The 20748-nt window shown below is 41.3% G+C and overlaps 1 protein-coding gene across 1 annotated transcript in view; it reads left to right on the top strand.

The window, feature by feature from the left end:
* abhd17c (abhydrolase domain containing 17C, depalmitoylase) overlaps window positions 1–20423 on the top strand; it is a 76792-nt gene extending 56369 nt beyond the window's left edge. Inside the window, exon 3 of the mRNA XM_043677618.2 lies at window positions 18774–20423. Within this exon, the coding sequence (XP_043533553.1) occupies window positions 18774–18993 (220 nt within the window). The 3' untranslated portion in view covers window positions 18994–20423. The remainder of the gene's footprint in view (window positions 1–18773) is intronic.
* The last annotated feature ends 325 nt before the right edge of the window (window positions 20424–20748 follow it).

Here is a 20748-nt window from a genome sequence, read left to right as displayed (position 1 = left end):
ACCACTGGGGAAGGATGAGATGGAACATCCACTCAGCACTTTTAGCTGAACAATGTGGTGAATGCTTTTAGCCTTATATTTTGTCCTAATGTTTGAGAATGAGGTTATTTGTGGAGCAGTCACCTCCTCCAATGACTTGTTTAATTGTCCACCACCATTCACAACTGGATGAAGCAGGACTGAAAATCTGAGCTGTTGGTTGTGAGATCATTTAGCTGTGTACACCACCTGCTATTTATGCAGGTGGTCCTGTTTGGTCACTTCACCAGGGTGATACATCATTTTTCGACATGCCTCGCGTTGTTCTTGACAAATCTTCTTGTATACTCCATTGAACCAGGGTTGATCCCATGACTTGATGGTTATTGCTGAGTTGGGGATATGTTGGGCAATGAGGTTGCAGATTGTGCTGAAGTGCTATTTTGCTGCTATCAATTGTTGGAAGCTGTTTATTGAATTGGCAAATTATAATTCTTTTACTTTTTAATTATCCCTTAACTGTCCGTCTCTTTGTGACTTCTGAGTGGGGGTTCTAATTGAAGAAGATTTGGCTTGAGTTCATGGATATTAATTTGATTACCTTGTCATCTGTGTTCTGTTAAAGTTAATTACTAATAATTAGTTGTTAATTTTTGAGTTTTAAACTTGGTGTCCAAAATTTGTTATCCATAAAGACTGGTTAGAAACAGTTGGGCAGTTTGAAGGATCACTGTTTGAATTTCATGGTGTTGTGAATCCAGTGATAATGAGGCTGATTTAGTTTGGCTTCCCTGTGTCTTAATACTTGGTTTTTATTTGCTGTGAAAGCTGAGTCTTCTGACACAGTACAAATTATTACTCTTTAGATACCGCATGCAGCATTCAAGTGGGCTTTAAAATTTGAAATACTAATTTTTTTCCTTTTCTTAAGGTAAAGATTCAAGCAGCTTGTCAAGGAACAGAGAGCCCTTTCTGTCAATTTTCCTTGATATATTTTGCAACTTTGTCTTGCAGTGGCAGCAATGTGCTCAGCTTTTCTCTGCCTACACATTTAACTCTAAGCTGTGTAACAAATTTTCTCCAGTCTCCAGCATCTAGATTCTCTTGCTGCATAAGTATTTGTGCTCTGCAATCTTGAACAATAGATACCTCGCCCTGTTCCTTCTTGAACCATGTTGCCATGTTGAAAGGCAGGATTGGTGGGAACACAGCACATACCAGTGAGGTGGTATCCTTGACATCTTGTTGATGTACACAAAGGAAGGAGCTAAACATTTAATGATGATCTATGATTCCATCAATGAGTAAGTTTGCACCAGGGCAATTCTTGACTTCACTGAGTAGTTGGTAAGCATAAAGAGCTTGAGTTTAGCTGAAAATCAGGGCTCGATGTAAATGTGAGATGTATGAAAAATGATGATTTTCTTTCTCTAAAATTCAGGAGATCGATCATTACTTGATTATAAATGGTCATTTTTGATCACAGAAATGATTTTATTAAAGACTACATCAGCTAACATTTGTACTAATAGCGCAGAATGTTTCACAGGCCACAAGCTTGGTACATACCAGGAACATGAACCAGTTTCCTTGAGCAATATGTCATGGAGTTAGCCACAGAGCAGATTATCTTGGATAAAGCAAGTTTCATAAATGGTAAAAGCTCCCCAAGAAGTCATGATCATAACATGATAGAATTTAATATTCAGTTTGAGAGTGATAAATTTAGGTCAGAATCAACTGTGTTTACTTTGATCAAAGGGAATTATAATGAAATAAGGAAAAATCTTTAGGCTAAAATGAACTGGGTGGGATAGATTAGCAGGAATGGCAGTAAACAAGCACTGGCAGATGTTTAAGGAGGGAATTTGTCTCTCACAGCAAGATATATATCCCAGTAAGAAGGAAAGATTTTAAGAGAGGAATAAATCATTTATGGCTAACCAAGCAAGTTAAGGATAGTATTAAGTTGAGAGAAAAAGCAGAATAGAGACAAAAGTCAGTGATAGCCCCAAAGACCAGGATAAATTCAGAATCCAACAAAGGAGAACTAAAAAGGTAATAAAGACAGAAAATAAACTGAGGGCAAATTAGTGATGAATATAAGAACTGACTTTAAGAACTTCTTTGTAAATAGCTAAAAAGGAAGCTATTTCCTAAAAAGAAAACTGTGAGCATAGTTCCCTTAGAAAATTAATCTAGGTAGACAGTTTTGGGGAACAAGGAAATGGAACAGAGTTAAACAAATATATTGTATTAGTCTTGACAGTGGAAGATGCTTCAAATAGCCCATTAATACTTGAATACACAGGAGAAATTAAGTACCATCACCGTCACTGGAGACGTTATATGAGACAAAAAAATTAGACTAAAGGCAGATAAATCCCCTGGATATGATGGCTTGCATCCTAGGATCCTAAAAGAGGAAGCTGAAGAGATAAGTAGAATGGCTGGCTTTGAGGTATGTAGAGAAGAGGTGTTGGAAATCCTGGAAAAGGTGAAAATAGATAAGTCCCCTGGGCCTGATGGCATTTATCCTAGGATTCTCTGGGAAGCAAGGGAGGAGATTGCAGAGCCATTGGCCTTGATTTTTATGTCCTCTTTGTCTACTGGAGTAGTGCCAGAAGACTGGAGGATAGCAAATGTGGTTCCCTTGTTCAAAAAGGGGAGTAGGGATAACCCTAGTAACTATAGGCCGGTGAGTCTCACTTCTGTTGTGGGCAAAGTCTTAGAGAGAATTGTAAGGGATAGGATTTATGCACATCTGGGTAGGAATAATGTGATCAAGGATAGTCAGCATGGTTTTGTGAAGGGCAGGTCGTGCCTCACAAACCTTATTGAATTCTTTGAAAAGGTGACGAAGGAGGTTGATGAGGGGAAAGCGGTAGATGTGGTATATATGGATTTTAGTAAGGCGTTTGATAAGGTTCCCCATGGTAGGCTACTGCAGAAAATACGGAGATATGGCATTGAGGGTGAGTTGGAGGTTTGGATTAGGAATTGGCTGGATGGAAGAAGACAGAGGGTAATAGTTGATGGCAGAGTTTCTTCATGGAGTGCCGTCACTAGCGGTGTTCCGCAAGGATCTGTTTTGGGACCATTGCTGTTTGTCATTTTTATAAATGACCTGGAAGAGGGGTTAGAAGGTTGGGTGAGCAAGTTTGCGGATGATACGAAAGTCGGAGGAGTTGTTGACAGTGAGGAAGGATGTGGCAGGTTACAGCAGGATATAGAGAAGCTGCAGAGCTGGGCAGAAAGGTGGCAAATGGAATTCAATGTAGCTAAGTGTGAGGTGATTCACTTTGGGAAGAATAACAAAAAGATGGGGTACTGGGCTAATGGTCGGATACTTGGTAATGTGGATGAGCAGAGGGATCTTGGTGTCCATGTACACAGATCTTTGAAAGTTGCCACCCAGGTAAATAGTGCGGTGAGGAAGGCATATGGCGTACTGGCTTTTATTGGTAGAGGAATTGAGTTCCGGAGTCCTGAGGTCATGATGCAGTTGTATAAGACTCTGGTGCGGCCGCATCTGGAATATTGTGTGCAGTTTTGGTCGCCATACTATAGGAAGGATGTGGAGGCACTGGAACGGGTGCAGAGGAGGTTTACCAGGATGTTGCCTGGTATGGAAGGAAGATTGTATGAGGAAAGACTGAGACACTTGGGGCTGTTTTCATTAGAGAAAAGAAGGTTTAGGGGTGACTTGATTGAGGTGTACAAGATGATTAGGGGGTTAGATAGGGTTGACAGTGTGAACATTTTCCCGCGTATGGAGTCGGGTATTACAAGGGGGCATAGCTTTAAATTAAGGGGGGGTAGATATAGGACAGAAGTTAGGGGTAGGTTCTTCACTCAGCGAGTCGTAAGTTCATGGAATGCCCTGCCAGTAGCAGTGGTGGACTCTCCCTCTTTATGGGCATTTAAGCGGGCATTGGATAGGTATATGGAGGATAGTGGGTTAGTATAGGTTAGGTGGGCTTGGATCGGCGCAACATCGAGGGCCAAAGGGCCTGTACTGCGCTGTATTCTTCTATGTTCTATGTTCTATAATGGATGCATTATTTATAGGTTTCCAAAAATCCCCATTCTTGAAGTACCAGAGGATTAAAAAAAACTGCCAATGTGACATCCTGATTCAAAAAGGGAGTGGAGAACAATGCAGGTATCTATAGGCCTAAAATAGCCTAAACATTATTAGTCTAAAATCTATTGTTAAAAATAATTGGAATCTGTTATTAAGGAAATAATAGTGGAACATTTGGAAAATCATGATCTGATCAAGCAGAGTTAGCACGGCTTTATGAAAGGGAAATCATATCTGATTAATTTATTATTTTCGAGGAAGTCTCATCCAATGTGGATAGATAGGAGTCAGTAGATGTGTTGTATTTGGACTTCCAGAAGGCATCCAAAAGGTTCCTCACAAAAGGGTAACTCAAGGTAAGACTCCATGGTGTTGGCAGTAGTATATTGGCATAGATAGAGAATTGGCTAATGGGCACAAACCAATGAGTTGGGATGAAGATTCCTTTTTCAGGTTGACAACCTGTGACCAGTGGGGTTCCACAGGGACCAGCACTGAGACTGCAACTATTTACAATACATGTTAATGATTTGGGGGAAGGAAGTGAATGGACTGTAGCCAAATTTTGCAGATGAAACACAAAAGCTGGTGGGATGGCAGGTTGCAAGAAGGATACAATTTAGAGATATTGCTAGGTTAAGAAAGTGGGCCAAAAGTTGGCATATGAAGTATAATGTGAGAAGAGATGAAGTTGTTCATTTTGGAAGGGAGAACAAGAGAACAGTATTACTTAAATGGAGAAAAACTGTAGAAAGCTGCAATTTGGGGGTAGTCGTGCACAAAAAGAAAACTAGCACGCAGGTGCAGCAAGTAATCAGAAAGGCTAGTGGAAGTTTGGCTCATATTTCAATGGGGTTGGAGTATAACAGTAGGGACAGTCTTATTGCAACTGTATAAGGTGCTGATCACTCAACATCTGGAGTACTGAGAGCAGTTTTGATCCCTTTATTTGAGGAAAGATACAATTTCAGTGGAAGCAGTTAAAAGAACATTTGCATGGGTTATTTCCAGTTTGGAGGGATTGTCTTATGCGCAAAGGTTAAACAGTTTGGGACTGTACTCACTGGGGTGTAGAAACATAAGAGGTGATTGAGTTGAAATGTACAGGATTCTAAGGGGCTTGACAGGGTAAATGCTGAGGGTGTTTCTTATGGGTAAGTCTAGGATCAAAGGCATAGTCTCAGAATTAAAGAGCATCAACTTAAAATTGAGATGAGGAATTTCTGAGGGTTGGGAGCCTTTGGCACTCCTTGCCATAGAGAGCTTTGAGGGCAGAGTCTTTGTGTATTTAAGTCAAAAAGTGTGGTGTTGGGAAAGCACAGCTGGTCAGGCAGCATCTGAGGAGCAAGAGAGTCAACGTTTTGAGCATAAATCTCTTCATCAGGAATGTGGGGTGTGTGCCCAAAGGGGCTAAGAGGGGAGGGGATGGGGCTGGGGGAAGGTGAGCTGGGAATGCGATTGGTAGATGACCGTCAGGATACATGCACCAATCAACCCCACTGTCCTGTGGCTGAACACTTTTTAACTCCCCCTCCCACTGCACCAACGACATGTAAGTCCTGGGTTTCCTCTATCGCTAAGTTCTAGCCACCCAACATCTGGAGGAAGACCACCTCATCCTCCGCCTTGGGACCCTCCAACTACACTGAATCAATGTCAATTTCACCAGTTTCCTGATCTCCCCTTCCCCCATCTTATGCCAGATCCAACCCTCCAAATCAGCACCGCACTCTTGAATTGTCCTACCTGTCCATCTCCCTTCCCACCTATCTGTTCCACCCTCCGCTCTGACCTATCACCACCACCACCCCCCACCTTCATCTTCCTAATGCATTCCCAGCTACATTTCCTTCCCAGCCCCAGCCCCCCCCCCCCCCCCACCCCCTCGCATTTATGTCTCAGCCCCCTTGGGCATTCCCTCATTCCTGATAAAGAGCTTATGCTTGAAACATCAACCCTCCTGATCCTCGGATGCTGCCTGACCAGCTGTGCTTTTCCAGCACCACACTTTTTGACTGATCTCCAGTCTGCAGTCCTCACTTTCTCCTCTTTGTGTATTTAAGGCTGACATAGATTCTTGATCAGGAAGAGAATCAAGATTGAGGAAAAGGGCAGGAAAATGGACATGAGAAGTGTCTGATCAGCCATGATCCTATTGAATGGGCAGAGCAGGCTCAAAAGGGCAGAACAGCCTTCTCCTATTGGGGCGACACGGTGGCTCAGTGGTTAGTAGTGCTGCCTCACAGTGCCAGGGACCCGGGTTCAATTCCCACCTCGAGCAGCTGTCTGTGTGGAGTTTGCACATTCTCCCCGTGTCTGCATGGGTTTCCCCCGGGTGCTCTGGTTTCCTCCCTCAATCCAAAGATGTGCAGGTTAGGTGAACTGACCATGGTAAATTGCCCGTAGTGTTAGGTGCAGGGGTAAATGTAAGGGAATGGGTCTGGGTGGGTTGCTCTTTGGAGGGTCGGTGTGGATTTGTTGGGCTGAAGGGCCTGTTTCCACACTGTAGGGAATCTAAGAAATCTATTTCTATTTCTTATGGTCCAGGTTATGGAAGTTGAGCCTGCCCAATTTATAATTTTTAGTCATATGAAATTTGTGTTTTAATGCTTTACCAGGAATATCATGTCAGGCATCAGCAGACATTGGGGAAGGAAGTTTAGGGTGATTGTTTTGAGGATTGAAGATGTCCAGAGATTGACTGACTGACCATAAAGTTTGTGGTTTGGGACCCGATGGTTTGAATTGGGCTAACAGCAGATCATTCATTCCAAAAATCTCAAATCATGGTTCCCAGCTCCCAATTTTGCTATTTGCTAAAATAACTACCACAGCTTGACAATCAGAAGCTGCATCCCAATATTACCAGATGCTGTGCCAAATTGCCAGTGCTTTGAGATATTTTAACCAACCTATGTTACGACACACCTGTGGAACAGGTGAGACTTGAATCCAGGCCTTCTGATTTAGGTGGGGACTCCAGTGTTCTCTGATCTTATGGCTGGCCCAGTGCTGAGAGTCTTGTGCCTGTTAATGCTACTTTACAAAAACAACCATCTCCTAAAGTGTCCAACTAACCGTGAACTTGTGAGGTTAAACTCTGTAATGTAACATTTGTTACAGCTTTATGTCCATTTCTCTTTCTATTTGGTTACACGAAATGATGTTCTTTCCATCATAGCATGCACTTGGTCTTGCCCTCTGAGTCAAAATTATAGGCACACAAATCTATTCTAGGCATTCTTGTTCCATTGTTTGAATCAAATGCAAACAATTCTTCTAATGGGTGTTTTTCTTCTGCAAGATAGTTGCTTAAAATGAACAGAGACGTTCTCCCACCTACCGAAGATAATTTATTAAAAGAATGCAGGCAATCAGGATCCATTTGTTAAATGTTGATGATAACAATAACTCTGAGGGGTGGTGGGAGGGAAGAGAAAAGAAAAATGAAAGCCAGACAATTCCTCTTGTACTCTGTCCTGCAACCAGAAAAGCTACTACTCCTACGTGATTTCTTCACCAAATAATTGAACTCTTATTTACCACAGTCTGAGTTTACTTAAGATGATAATTAAACTACATAAGTTAAAAGTAAGATAATGTGTATTACAGGGCATAACACTGAGCTCCTTTCTGTATAATTCATTTTAGAAAATGACGCACCATGAAGAACCATGCAATGCACCTTGAGACATGTATTTCTTGCATTATAATTGCATGCTTTTTGACATTTAAGTAACATTTCTAGTCAAGTGACTCACCACCTTTTGGTTAGATTAGATTACATTACAGTGTGCACTGTGCACAGTGGCTAGCACTGCTGCCTCACAGCGCCAGAGACCCGGGTTCAATTCCCGCCTCAGGCGACTGACTGTGTGGAGTTTGCACATTCTCCCTGTGTCTGCGTGGGTTTCCTCCGGGTGGTCTGGTTTCCTCCCACAGTCCAAAAATGTGCAGGTTAGGTGAATTGGCCACGCTAAATTGCCTGTAGTGTTAGGTGCACGGGTAAATGTAGGGGAATGGGTCAGTGTGGCCTGTTTCCACACTGTAAGTAATCTAATCTAATCTAAAATCCAAATAGCTCACCTTTAACACTGTTGCTAAAACCACCCTGTGTTGTAAGGGCATGCTAGAGACAGTGCTCAGCTTTTTCCCACTATTATTAATACTTTATCTATTTTCACAAAGAAGTGCAAGGGCCTAATTGAAGTCATATGTTCAGCTGTGTTTGCTGATTCTCTTGTTTTTCCCCAGCCACCCTGACCCAGTCCCGAATTAGAGTTCCACTAGTTTCACTCCTATTTGCTTTAATTTCCCTTTGAGTTTATCTTGTATATGAAACCAGCTCTTTCTCCATTTTTGAATTCATGAAACTGTGCAACATTGGTTAGGTTAACATTAGTTGCCTATCCTTAATTCCTTTTGAATGTTGTGTTGAGCAACCTTCATGAGCTGCTGCAGTGCTTGGGAGAAATCCTCTGTGCTGCTGGAAGGAAATTCCAGGATTTTGATTTGGTGACAGTGAAAGAATGGTCATATGGTTCCACGTCTGGATGGTGTGTGACTTGAAGAGGAACTTGCAATTAATCGTGTTCGTTGATTGGGATGGAATCTCAGTAAGTTTGTGCAGTGAATTTGCACATGGTTTGCATTGATGATGAAAGGAATGAATGTTGAAGGAAGTGGATGAGGTGCCAAATAATCACATAGAATGCTTTGTCCTGGATTGTGTTGAATTTCTTGTGTTATTGGAGCTGCCCTCATCCAGGCAAGTGGGAATTATTCCACCACACTTGATGTGTGCCTTGTAAATGGTGGACATTAGGGAAACAGGAAGTGAGTTACTAGTTACGGAATTTCTAGCTTCGAACTGATTTTTGTGCTGCAGTGTTTGTATAGAGTCAGTCTTACAGCATGGAGACAGGCCCTTTGGCCCAAAATGTCCATCCATGCTAACCTCGTTTCCCAGCACTTGGTCCATATCCTTATCCTTTCCTATCCATGTATTTGTCCAGTTGCCTTTTAAATGTTGTTAATGTACCCACCTTAACCACTTCCACTGGCAGCTCATTCCATATATGTACCACTTTCTATGTAAAAAAAGGTGCTCCTTAGGTTCCCTATTAATCATTAACATCTTACCTTAAACTGATGTCCTTGATTCCCCAATCCTGGGAGAAAGACTGTGTGCATTCATCCTATGGATGCCTCTCATGACCGTGTACACCTCTATAAGGTCCCCTCTCAGTCTCCTATGCTCTAAACAAAAGTCCTACCTTGTCCAACCTCACTATATGGCTCAGGTCATTGAGTCTAGGCAACATCCTTGTAAATTTCTTCTGCATTCTTTCCAGTTTAATAACATTTTTCCTATTACAAGGTGACCAAAACTGAACATAATACTCTAAGTGCGGACTCACCAACGTCTTGTATAACTGCAACATAACTTCCCAACTTCTATACTCAAAGCCCTGACTGATGAAGGCCAGTGTGCCAAAAGCCTCCTTCACTGCCCTGTATACCTGTGACTCCACTTTCAGAGAACCTTGCACCTGAACTACAAGATCCCTTGGTTCCACTACACTCCTTAAGGCCCTACCATTCACCATGAAACTCTCACCTTGATTTGACTTTCCAAAATGCAAGACCTCACACTATGTCAGATAAATTTGCCCAAAAAAGTAGAGACCACACAAACCAGACCAGGTGAAATTGACATGCTGCTTATTACAAGCGATATCGCTGAAGAGAAATTGACTAATCTGAAACAGCACAGACAGTCTGCCCAGGTAGCCGAGAATTTCTCTTCCTCGAGCTGAGGAAGAAACCAGTTTTTATAACAATCCTGTACAATAGGGCCAATTAGAAATGGGGCAAAATATAACGTATCTGGAAGTGGAGTAATCTAGTTACAATGATGCTAATCGGAAAACTGTTAGCAGAGGAATGTCCTAATTCTCTACACAAAACAACATTCTGGCTGTGTCGATGGGTCCAGAGCTCCCATTCCTCTTCGTAGGTAGGTACTAATGTCTCCTCTGAAGCGGTGAGGTGCTTCCATTGTCCTGTCCTGGTGTAGTGCTGTTGCTGGTGCCTCTCTGTCTGACCTGTTCTTTGTGTGGCTTTGGTGTTGCTGGGTTGTGAAACTGCCCTCTGGGCTTTGGGATAGCTGTGGTGCTCTGTCGTTGTTAGTGGGTGCTTGAGGTGTATTCATTTGTCTACGAGTACTGTCTAGTTTCGTTTGTCAGCCTGCTTGGTCCATGCTGAGGCATTCTGGGTGTTTTTTGGTTCAGTTTGAGGAGAAAGTGAGGTCTGCAGATGCTGGAGATCAGAGCTGAAAATGTGTTGCTGGAAAAGCGCAGCAGGTCAGGCAGCATCCAGGGAACAGGAGAATCGACGTTTCGGGCATAAGCCCTTCTTCAGGAATGAGGAAAGTTTGTCCAGCCGGCTAAGATGCTACCTGACCTGCTGCGCTTTTCCAGCAACACATTTTCAGCTTTGGTACAGTTTGGCCAATTTTGCTTTTGTGGGCCTATTGTGGGTTGGCAGGGTGGCAGATCTTTTCCGACACTATCTATTTTAAACTCCATTTGCCATTTCTTGGTCCACATCCCCAGCTGATCAGGGTCCTCCTGCAATTTCTGATAACCTTCCTCACTGCCCACTATACTGCCTATTTTGGTGTATCAACAAATTTACTAATCATGTCTTGTACATTCTCATCCAAAGCATTGATCTAGATAACAAACAGTAATGGGCCCAGCACCAACCCCTGAGGCACTCCACTAGTCACAGGCCTCCAGTCTGACAAGCACCCTTCCACTGAAACCCTCTGCTTCCTACCACCGTCTATTTTGTAACCAATTTGCCAGCTCCCCTTGGATTCCATATGATCTAACCTTGCAGAACAGCCTACCACGTGGAGCCCTAACAAAGTCTACATGGATTTTAGTAAGGCCTATGTGTACTGCTCTGCCCTCGAACCTTCCTGGTTACTTTATCAAAGAACTCTAACAAAGTTATGAGTCATGATCTCCCACTCTCAAAGCCATGCTGACTACTCCTCATCAAACCCTGCCTTTCCAAATGCATGTGCATCTTATCCCTCAGAATCTTTTCAAGTCACTTACCACCACAGATGCTAAGCTTACTGGTCTATAGTTCCCAGACTTTTCTTTGAAGCCCTTCTTGAATAATGGCACAGCTGTCGCTACCCTCCAATCTTACGGGACCTCACCTGTGGCTAATGATGATGCAAAAATATCAGCGGGGGCCCCTGCAATTTCTTCTTTAGCCTCTTGCAGTGTTTTTGGATATATCTGGTCAGGACCAGGAGATTAATCCACTTTCATACATTTGAATACATCTAATACCACCTCTACTGTGATATGGACTGTTCCCAAGATATCACCACTAACTTTCCCAAGTCTTTGTCTTTGAGAAGAGATGTTCTTTGAGAACCTCGCCCATCTCCTGCGGTTCTACACATGTCCACTTTGGTCCGTGAGCGGCCCTATTCTCTCTCTAGTCATTCTTTTTCCTTTAATATACTTAAAGTACCTCTGGATTCACCTTAATCTTCTCAGCCAAGGCTATCTCGCGCCTCCTTTTTACCCTCCTGATTTCTTCCTTCAGTAAATTCCTTTATATCTCCAAGGATTCCCTTGATCCCAGTTCCCGGTACCTGAGCCACACCTTTTTTTTTTGTCCCTGGTCAAAGCCTCAATATCTCTTGTCCTCCAGGGTTCTCTATTCCTGGCCCTTCACCCTCACAGGAATGCATAGACTTTGAACTCTAGCTATCTCACTTTTTAAGGCCTCCCACTTGCCAGAGATCTCTTTGCCTGCAAACAAACTACTCCAATCAAAGCCTGGAGGCTCCTGTCTAATATTCGCCTAGCCCCAATTCAGAACTTGAACCTGCGGACCGTTTTGTCCCTCTCCATAACTATTTTAAAATTAATACAACTATGGTCACTGATCCCAAAGTGCTCCCCCAATGTCACTTTGGTCACCTACCCTACCCTATTTCCCAAGAATAGGACGAATTTTGTTTGGTCCAGTTCAGCTTCTGCTCAATGGCAACCCCCAGGATATTGACAGTCAGGCATTTAGCAATAGTAATGCCATTGAAAGTGGGCAATGGTTAGATTCTCTGTTGTTGATGATCATTGCCTAGCACTTTTATGGCATGAATATTATTTCATTTGACTGTGGGAGGAAACAGCCACTTATCTGCCCAACCCTGGGAGTTGTCCACAGCTTGCAGCATATGGAACCAGACTGCTTCAGTGTCTACTGAGTCATGAGTAGTGCTAATCATTGTGCAATCATCAGCAAACATCCCATTTCTGACCTGATGGAGGGAAGGTCATTATTGAAGCAGATGAAGGTAGGTCTTAGAATATTATCTTGATGCACTACTGCTATGATTTCTTAGACTGAGATGATTGCCTTCCAACAACTGCAACCATCTTCCTTTAGGATTGGTTGGAATCACACCTATCAACCCTTGATTCCTATTGACTTCCGTTGTGTTTGTGGATACCATATTCAGCCAGATACTGCTCAGATCTTGCACATCTATGATTTCTTAGATATGTGATGCTCTATCTTTTTTTCTCTCTCTCAATTCACAACACACAATACCTGAGTAATGCGATCGTGTCCTTTTTGTTCTACGACTCCAGCCAAGTGGCTTTCATTTTTGCCTGTTCAAGGATATCCTCTCTTTCCAACATTACCATATCTTCCTTATTCAGTACTGCTGATCAACTTGTCTTTTTCTTTCCCTAGCTTAGTGTACTCTTAGTATATGTGAATACTAAACACTCCGCTCTCACTATTTTGAAGCCACATTTTTATTATTGCCACTCTATCATACTTTCACAGGGAGAATTGAGTTTGTACCTCACAAATTTTATTCCCCACACTTGGTTCATTTGGAGCGTTGGTGCAGACGTGATGGGGTGATCGGCTTCCTTTTGCAACGTTACACCCCTGTGATAAACATGCATTATAAACATACGATTTATATTACTCTAATCCTCTATAAGTCTGCTAATAAATAAAATGTCACGAGTGTGTTGCTGGAAAAGCACAGCAAGTCAGACAGCATCTGAGGAGTAGGAGAATCAACATTTCAGGCATAAGCATGATGAAGGGTGTTTGCCCAAAGTGTCGATTCTCCTGCTCCTCGGATGCTGCCCTGATCTGCTGTGCTTTTCCAGCACCACACTCTTGACTCTGATCTCCAGCATCTGCAGTCCTCACTTTCTCCTAATAAAATGGTTCCTTCTGCTACTATCCAGCCCACTAAGTTCTTTACGTGCTCTGCTGGGAGGCATAGTAGCTCAGTGGTTAGCTCTGCTGCCTCATATCCCCAAGGACCTGGGTTTGATTCCAGCCTTGGGTGACTGGCAGTGTGGCGTTTTCATGTTTTCCCTGTGTGTGCATGGGTTACCTCCATGTGCTCTGGTTTCCTCACACAGTCAAATGAAATAATGCTAGGTAGATTAGCCATGCTAAATTACGCAGTAGTGTCTAGGGATATGCAGACTAGGTGGTAAATGTGGATTATGGGGACAGGGTAGGGGCTGGGGTCTAGGTGGATTGCTCTTTGGAAGGTTGGTGCTGATTTGATGGGCTGAATGGCCTCTCTACATTGTAGAGATTCTGTGATTCTATTTTTTTTTCTATTTCTATGTAATGGTTTGCAGCCACCTCAGTTACTTTAGTTTTTGTAAACAAGAACAGGTAGTGGTTGTAAGACTCTTTGCTTCAGGTCATTATTGTAACAAATCAATAATTGGTTCACTAAACAGGAAGCATTTCATGGTCAAAAATTTAAACTGTTGCCGCGGGATGCTGAACCAGTACCGTGGTCGTGAGGAACTATAACCTTTATTGTGACAATCCAAGAAATGTGAAATATTGCTTATGCTGCAGAAAATTTGGGCGTGTTTTGCATCCAGTATGTACTTTTATGTCCAGTATCACAGACACAAAATAAATTATTTAAAAATTGACAAAGTTAAAATTCTCACAACACCAGGTTATAGTCCAACAAGTTTATTTGGAAGAACAGGTTTTCAGAGCGCTGCTCCTTCATCAGCTAGTGTTCCAAAAGCTAGTACTTCCAAATAAATCTGTTGGACTATAACCTGGCGTTGAGATTTTTAACATTGTCCACCCCAGTCCAACACTGGCACCTCCACATCATAAAAAAATGACATTCACTTAATGCATTTAGCCCAGAGCCTGAAAATTAGAAACACTTCTAATTTGTCATTTCTTCATTAACCAATGACTTAAGGTTAATTTTCTGACCTTAAAGGAACCTAGCTTCATCTTTGTAACACAAGAAAACATTGTACATGCCAGATATAAGCCTCCTTCTTCATTTGATGTGCGCAAAGACCTCTACATTTCCATGTTTGTGTGAAATTTGGATTGAATTTTATGCAGTAAAGATAATCCCTTTCAGTCATTAGTAATGACCTAAAAAGTTGAGACAATAGATATTGAGCACTCCAGTAATGCATTATTTTCAAATCCTGAGCTGGTGGGTTATGTAGTGGAAGAATAGAGATTAACTAACTCTGGCAGGAGCACTAAAATCTCTGTTCAGCATTAAGTTAATTAAGCATTTTGCAATGAAAACAAAAGGTTGATGCCAAAAAACAAACTGAACTGGGAGAATTCAGTATATAATTGCGCTGGAATTCAAACTTCATGATCTGAACTGGGAAGAAAAGCACAGTTGTGGAAGGGTCACAAAAACAAATTGCTGGAGAAGCTCAGCAGGTCTGGCAGCATCTATGGGAAGAAAGCAGAGTTAATACTTTGAGTCCAGTGACTCTTCATCAGAACTGTTAGTAAGTAGGAAACAGTAGTATTTATGCTGAATCTGAAGTTTGGAATGGCGGGAGACAGGGGGATAGTTGAAGATGGAGCTGAGAGAGACATGAAAGGGATAGGTAAATGAGATTATGGATACCTGGTCAGGACAGAAGAAAAGCTGAATAAGTCATAATAAGAGTTGAGTAGGATAAAGTGGATGAGATGTACCGAATGCAACCCTTATAATGTGATAATAGGCCTAGGAGTACGTGAGAATGGGTCACGTGCTAAAAGCAACCCATGCATGACCGGGTGTGGGGTGAGTAAAAAAAAATGGAAGGATGGATTCAGGCTCTAAAGTTTTGAATTCGATGTTGAATCCTAGAGGCTGCAGGATCTTCAAGTGGAAAATGAGATGTTTTTTGAGCTTGCAGTGAGGCTCACTGGAATATTGCAGCAGGCCTGCAACAGAAATGTTGACGTGCAACATGCTGGTGTGTTGAAGTGGCAGGCAATTTGAAGCTCGGAGTCATTTTTGCAGACAGAATGTAGGTGTTCTGCAAAGCGCTCACCCAGCCTTTACTATGTCCCACCCAATGAAGGGAAGATGACACTGAACAGCAAACGCAGTAGATTAGATTGAATGAAGTCCAGGTAAGTCGCTGCTTCACCTGAAAGGTACATTTGGGGCCTTAGATGATTAGGAGTCAGCAGGTAAATGGTCAGCTGTAACATGGAAGGTGCCATGAGGGTGTGAGGAGATGGAGGAGGAGTGAACCAAGGTGTCCTGGAGGGAATGCGTCACAACAGAATGTCAAACATAGCATGCAAACAGAGAAAATAAAAGTTGGACTCAATATGTAGCTAGTGGGTTCTTTATTGGATGTCAATATTTAATGAATTTGGTGTTTTACATTTTTCCATTGGTGATATTATACACCCTCTGGTATAAAATAGAAATTTGTATTAACAACATTGAAAAATTAGGTAATTTAACTCTGGTGAGGCTAGCGAATTTTGAGAAGACTTGTCACTCGGATTGAGGTTCTGAATGTCGGTTTGCTTGCTGAACTGGAAGGTTCGTTTTTCAGACATTTTGTCACCATACTAAGTAACATCATCAGTGAACCTCCGGATGAACAAACACATTGACTTGGATTCCATTTACCACCGCCTGAGACAAAGAACAGGAAATGACATCACCAACTCAAGGAAACCCAAACACACAAAAAGAAAGCGGGCCATAACACCAGTGCTTCATCCGGAGGGTCACTGATGATACCTAGTATGGTGACGAAACGTCTGAAAAAGAATCTTCCAGCTCAGCAAGCAAACCTACATCCAGGACCTCAACTTGAACTACAAATCTCAAAACTCGCTAACACCTATTGACGCAATACGCTAAAACTGGCCCGAAAATGGGAAACCAATGCCATCCGACAGAGTGCCACCGGTGAACAGCTGTACTTCCTGTATGATGCCTAAGGAAATGGGTACTACCTAAATGTCTTAAATATAAACCTCCCCCTAACACCGCACTGGCTAAAAGAATAACAGAGCAAAACGGCCGCAGAATGCTTCGAGAAATGATTAATGATACCCACAACAGCTCCATAAATACAACCAGGAAACTTTGCGCCAAAAATCTTTACTCACAATGTAACACTGACTACACTATTAGAAGAATCAAAGACACATACACCAAACACCACTAACTTCATCAGCAAGGACAGTATCGTCAAGCTAGTGGATTCTGGATTAGTGGTGCTGGAAGAGCACAGCAGTTCAGGCAGCATCCAAGGAGCTTCGAAATCGACGTTTCGGGCAAAAGCCCTTCATCAGGAATAAAGGCAGTGAGCCTGAAGCATGGAGAGGTAAGCTAGAGGAGGGTGGGGGGTGGGGGTGGGGCTAGTGGACCTATACCTTACCACCCATTCACCTTTCAACAATAAAACCTACAAACAAACAAACGGAACACCCAAGGGGTCTCTGATATCAGGGTTCTTAGCAGAGGCAGTAATGCAGAAACTCGAACAAACAGCTCTGCCAATCATCCAACCCAAATTTTGGGTCTGCTATGTAGATGACACGTTTGTCATCACTAAACGAAACACATTAGAGGAAATCTTCAAGACCAACAATAATACCCTTACTGGCGTAAAATTCACTAAAGAGGAGGAGCACAACAACAAACTGCCATTCCTAGATGTCACAGTAGAGCGAACAGCCAATGGGGAACTTCAAACCAGTGGCTAGAGGAAAACAACATATACGGACTAAGTATTGAACTACAGAAGCAATCATCCCAACATCCACAAACAAAGCTGCATTAGAACATTATTTCAACGAGCCAACACACACTGCACAGAGGAACTGTGATGAGCAGAGTAAAATCACCTATACAGTGTATTCAAAAAGAACGGGTACCCAATGAACACTGTCCACCAATTTCTCAGCAACAAATCCAAACAAGCAGACAAAACACGTCCAGAAACCCTAGCCACTCTCCCCTACATCAAAGACATCTCAGAAAATGACTGCCAGACTACTCAGACCTCTTGGCATCATGCTAGTCCACAAACCCACCAACACATTAAAACAGCAGCTAATGAACTTGAAAGACCCCATACAGACAACAAGCAAAACTAACATCTACAAAATACCATGCAGGGACTGTAACAAACACTACATTGGACAAACAGGCAGAAAACTAGGCACTAGGATAAATTAAATCAACTAGCCACAAAATGACATGACCCACTCTGACTAGTATCCTTATATACAGATGAGGAAGGACACCACTTCGACTGGGACAATACATCCATCCTAGCACAAGCCAAACAGAGACACGCATGAGAATTCGTAGAAGCATGGCATTCTAACTGGAACTCTATCAACAAACACATTGACTTGGATCCCATTTACCATTCCCTGAGAAAAGGAACCGGAAATGATGTCACCATAGAAAATGACCTCACCAACTCCAGGAAACCCAAACACACAAATAGAAAGCAGGCTTTACCAGTGCTTCATCCGGAAGCTCACTGTTGATACCTAGTATGATGACAAAACATCTGAAAACAAACCTTCCAGCTCAGTGAGCAAATCTGTTGAGGCTTTCTGCAAAATTAAGCATACCTTGCTTTGTCCAACTATTAGCTTTTTGAATCCAAAAACAAAAGCAAATAAACTGCAATTAAGTAGCACCTCTCCGCAGGACATTGTAATCTCACAGCAAATGAAGCAGCTTTGAAGTTTAGTCGTTGAAATGTAGAGAATCGAGACAGGTCATTTTCACCCAATAAGATTCCAAAATCAGCACTGAAACAGATAACCAAGGTAATTGATGGTGTTGGTTAAGCAATAAGTATTGCCTTGAGAGTGTCTTGAGTTGTGTTTGGTACTGTATTGAAAATATCAACCTGGATTATTTGCTCAAGTGTTTGAGTTGAGGCATAAACATACAACTCAGACCCCTGCAAGAGTGATGTGACTGAGTGATGTTTAAGAAGTATATTTTCTAATTAAAATTATGTTTAATTTTTTTTTTAGTTTGTCCTGACCTTAACTATTGTTCCCTCTAATTTCCCTTTGCTGCACCCAGTCAGTTTATTGCTCAGTATGGTTTCTTAGAAATTGTCACACCATGTGTGCATTTTTAAGGGACCACTGCTTTATATACAGCCTGTTTGTCCCCTGCATGGTGTGCTGTGCATTACTTTGTAATCATGTACCAGCACAGCCTAGAGGCAATATTCATCATTAACACTTGACTGTCTAACAAATCTATAATGAAATCTAGTCCCCTTTACTGTTTTAATAGTGCATTATTCCTTTTATTTCTCATTTTTTAAATCTCTTTCAGCATTGACAAGATCACCAAGGTATCTTCTCCTGTGCTGGTAATTCATGGCACCGCAGATGAGGTGATTGATTTTTCCCATGGCCTTGCAATGTATGAGCAATGTCCAAGAGCAGTGGAACCTCTCTGGGTCGAGGGAGCAGGACACAATGACATTGAGCTTTATGCACAGTATGTGGAAAGACTGAAACAGTTCATAGATCACGAGATATCCATCTCCTGAAAACTATTGTAAGGATGTTTTCTCAGTAAATGTGAATGGAAGAACTGTGACGTAATTTGCACATGGTTTTAACTGGATAACTAATTTTCAACATTACAGAAGCTACCAACTTTCAGGCTGAGTTATTTAAAACTATGAACAAAACTTCTTTTTATACCAGAAAAATTCATGTGATTCATATACCTTGCACATGAAATAATGTTCATCTACTGTAACTTTCAAGCAGTTTTGAATGGTTATCAATCCTGTCATTCTGTTTTGTTTGTTCCATTTCTTGATTCATCAGAGATATAGAATTTTGTTTTAATATTTGCCACAATTATCTGTTTTGAGTATTGTAACTAGCTCATAAAATGGATTTTTTGTTTGATGCAGCATGACATGTCATATTGGTTGTGGCTTTGTAGATGAAACAGCCCTTCATTTGAAGGACCAACCCAATGTTAAGAAAGTGATCAAAATGTTTGTTGCATTCTTAGTATTTCTAACATTGCCTCAAAGTACTGTTCAGTATTTGTAGAACTCAGTGAGTTTGGAAATACATTTTCCACTTATTTGCTAAAGAACACAGTTCTTTTGTAAATGTTCTTAATATTCCAATATGCGTGGAGTTTTTTTTTCCATGTTAAAAATGTGATACAATACCTCAAGTACATCCCTGATGGTGCAGAATATGGCATGTAGCCATAAACTATTTTTCACCAATGTGTACATTTATGAACTATTTTGACTGTTTTAAAGTTTCAATGTATATTGTTTTCAGGGTAGGTAATATAATACTTTTCAATTGCAATTCCTAAAATAACTGTTATATCTTCATAAATTGCAGTGTTTGTATATGGTGTCTTGCAAGGTTATAGAAATATTTTTTGTTTCAAAAATGGTGAGATTAGATGTGATAACTGCCTAATTTGTATGTTTTAAATGGTGAAATGTGTTTTATTTGTGAGTATAACTATTTTTATTCTTGATTACTTAACAACTTCTTAAAAAATCTGTTACCATTTAAATTTCATAAATTTACACATCTGTATTTTGTACAGTAACAGATGTAATTTAATTTTAGTTGCAATAACCAGTGATTTGACGTTATGATTGTGACACTGGAATTACATTGAAATGTATATAAATAATGCAAGACATGAGGAATAACGTAACTGGACAAACAAATCAAAGCCTTAAATGTACTGTAAGCCTCTGCTGTATATTTGGTTTCAGTAGTTCATTGTTGTAAGTTGCAGGTAGGCGACAATACGTAGCAATGGAATAAAGGATGCATGGAATCTAGGTTTGGAATTTAAATTAGAACTGTTTGCGTACAGTAAAAAGCCAGAAGAAACAATGTCACACAATTTCAAAATGTCATGTGGTGTGATCAGTCAAAAAATGTGACTTTAAAACCTGATTAAACATTGAATATACTGTCAAAAGTTGTCTTTTTATTAATTGCACAGTTCTTTTTTCAATTTCTTTGATTTCTTTAGAAAAGCAAGAAAATTGTACTTATTGTACTAATTTTCTTGTGTAACTTTTTTTCTTTTACATTTGAGCTCTGATGTATCCACAGGTGGAGGAGTACCTCGGGGAAAGATTTGCACAGTTGTCGGCAAAGAGCAGGGTTTCTTTTCAAGACCTACTTTAATTGTAATGGGCTGAATAGCTGTCTGTACTGTACTGTCTTCCCCAGTTCTCTGTGCAAAGGCAGGTCCTTAATGATTACTCACTGGCCAATGACAAAGTACTGAGATTTTGTCT

The sequence above is a fragment of the Chiloscyllium plagiosum genome, unplaced genomic scaffold (genome assembly GCF_037043375.1).
Source record: "Chiloscyllium plagiosum isolate Xiang-an unplaced genomic scaffold, Cpla_swu_hap1 HiC_scaffold_39, whole genome shotgun sequence".
NCBI lineage: Eukaryota > Metazoa > Chordata > Chondrichthyes > Orectolobiformes > Hemiscylliidae > Chiloscyllium > Chiloscyllium plagiosum.
This window is presented reverse-complemented; position numbering and strand designations above follow the sequence as displayed.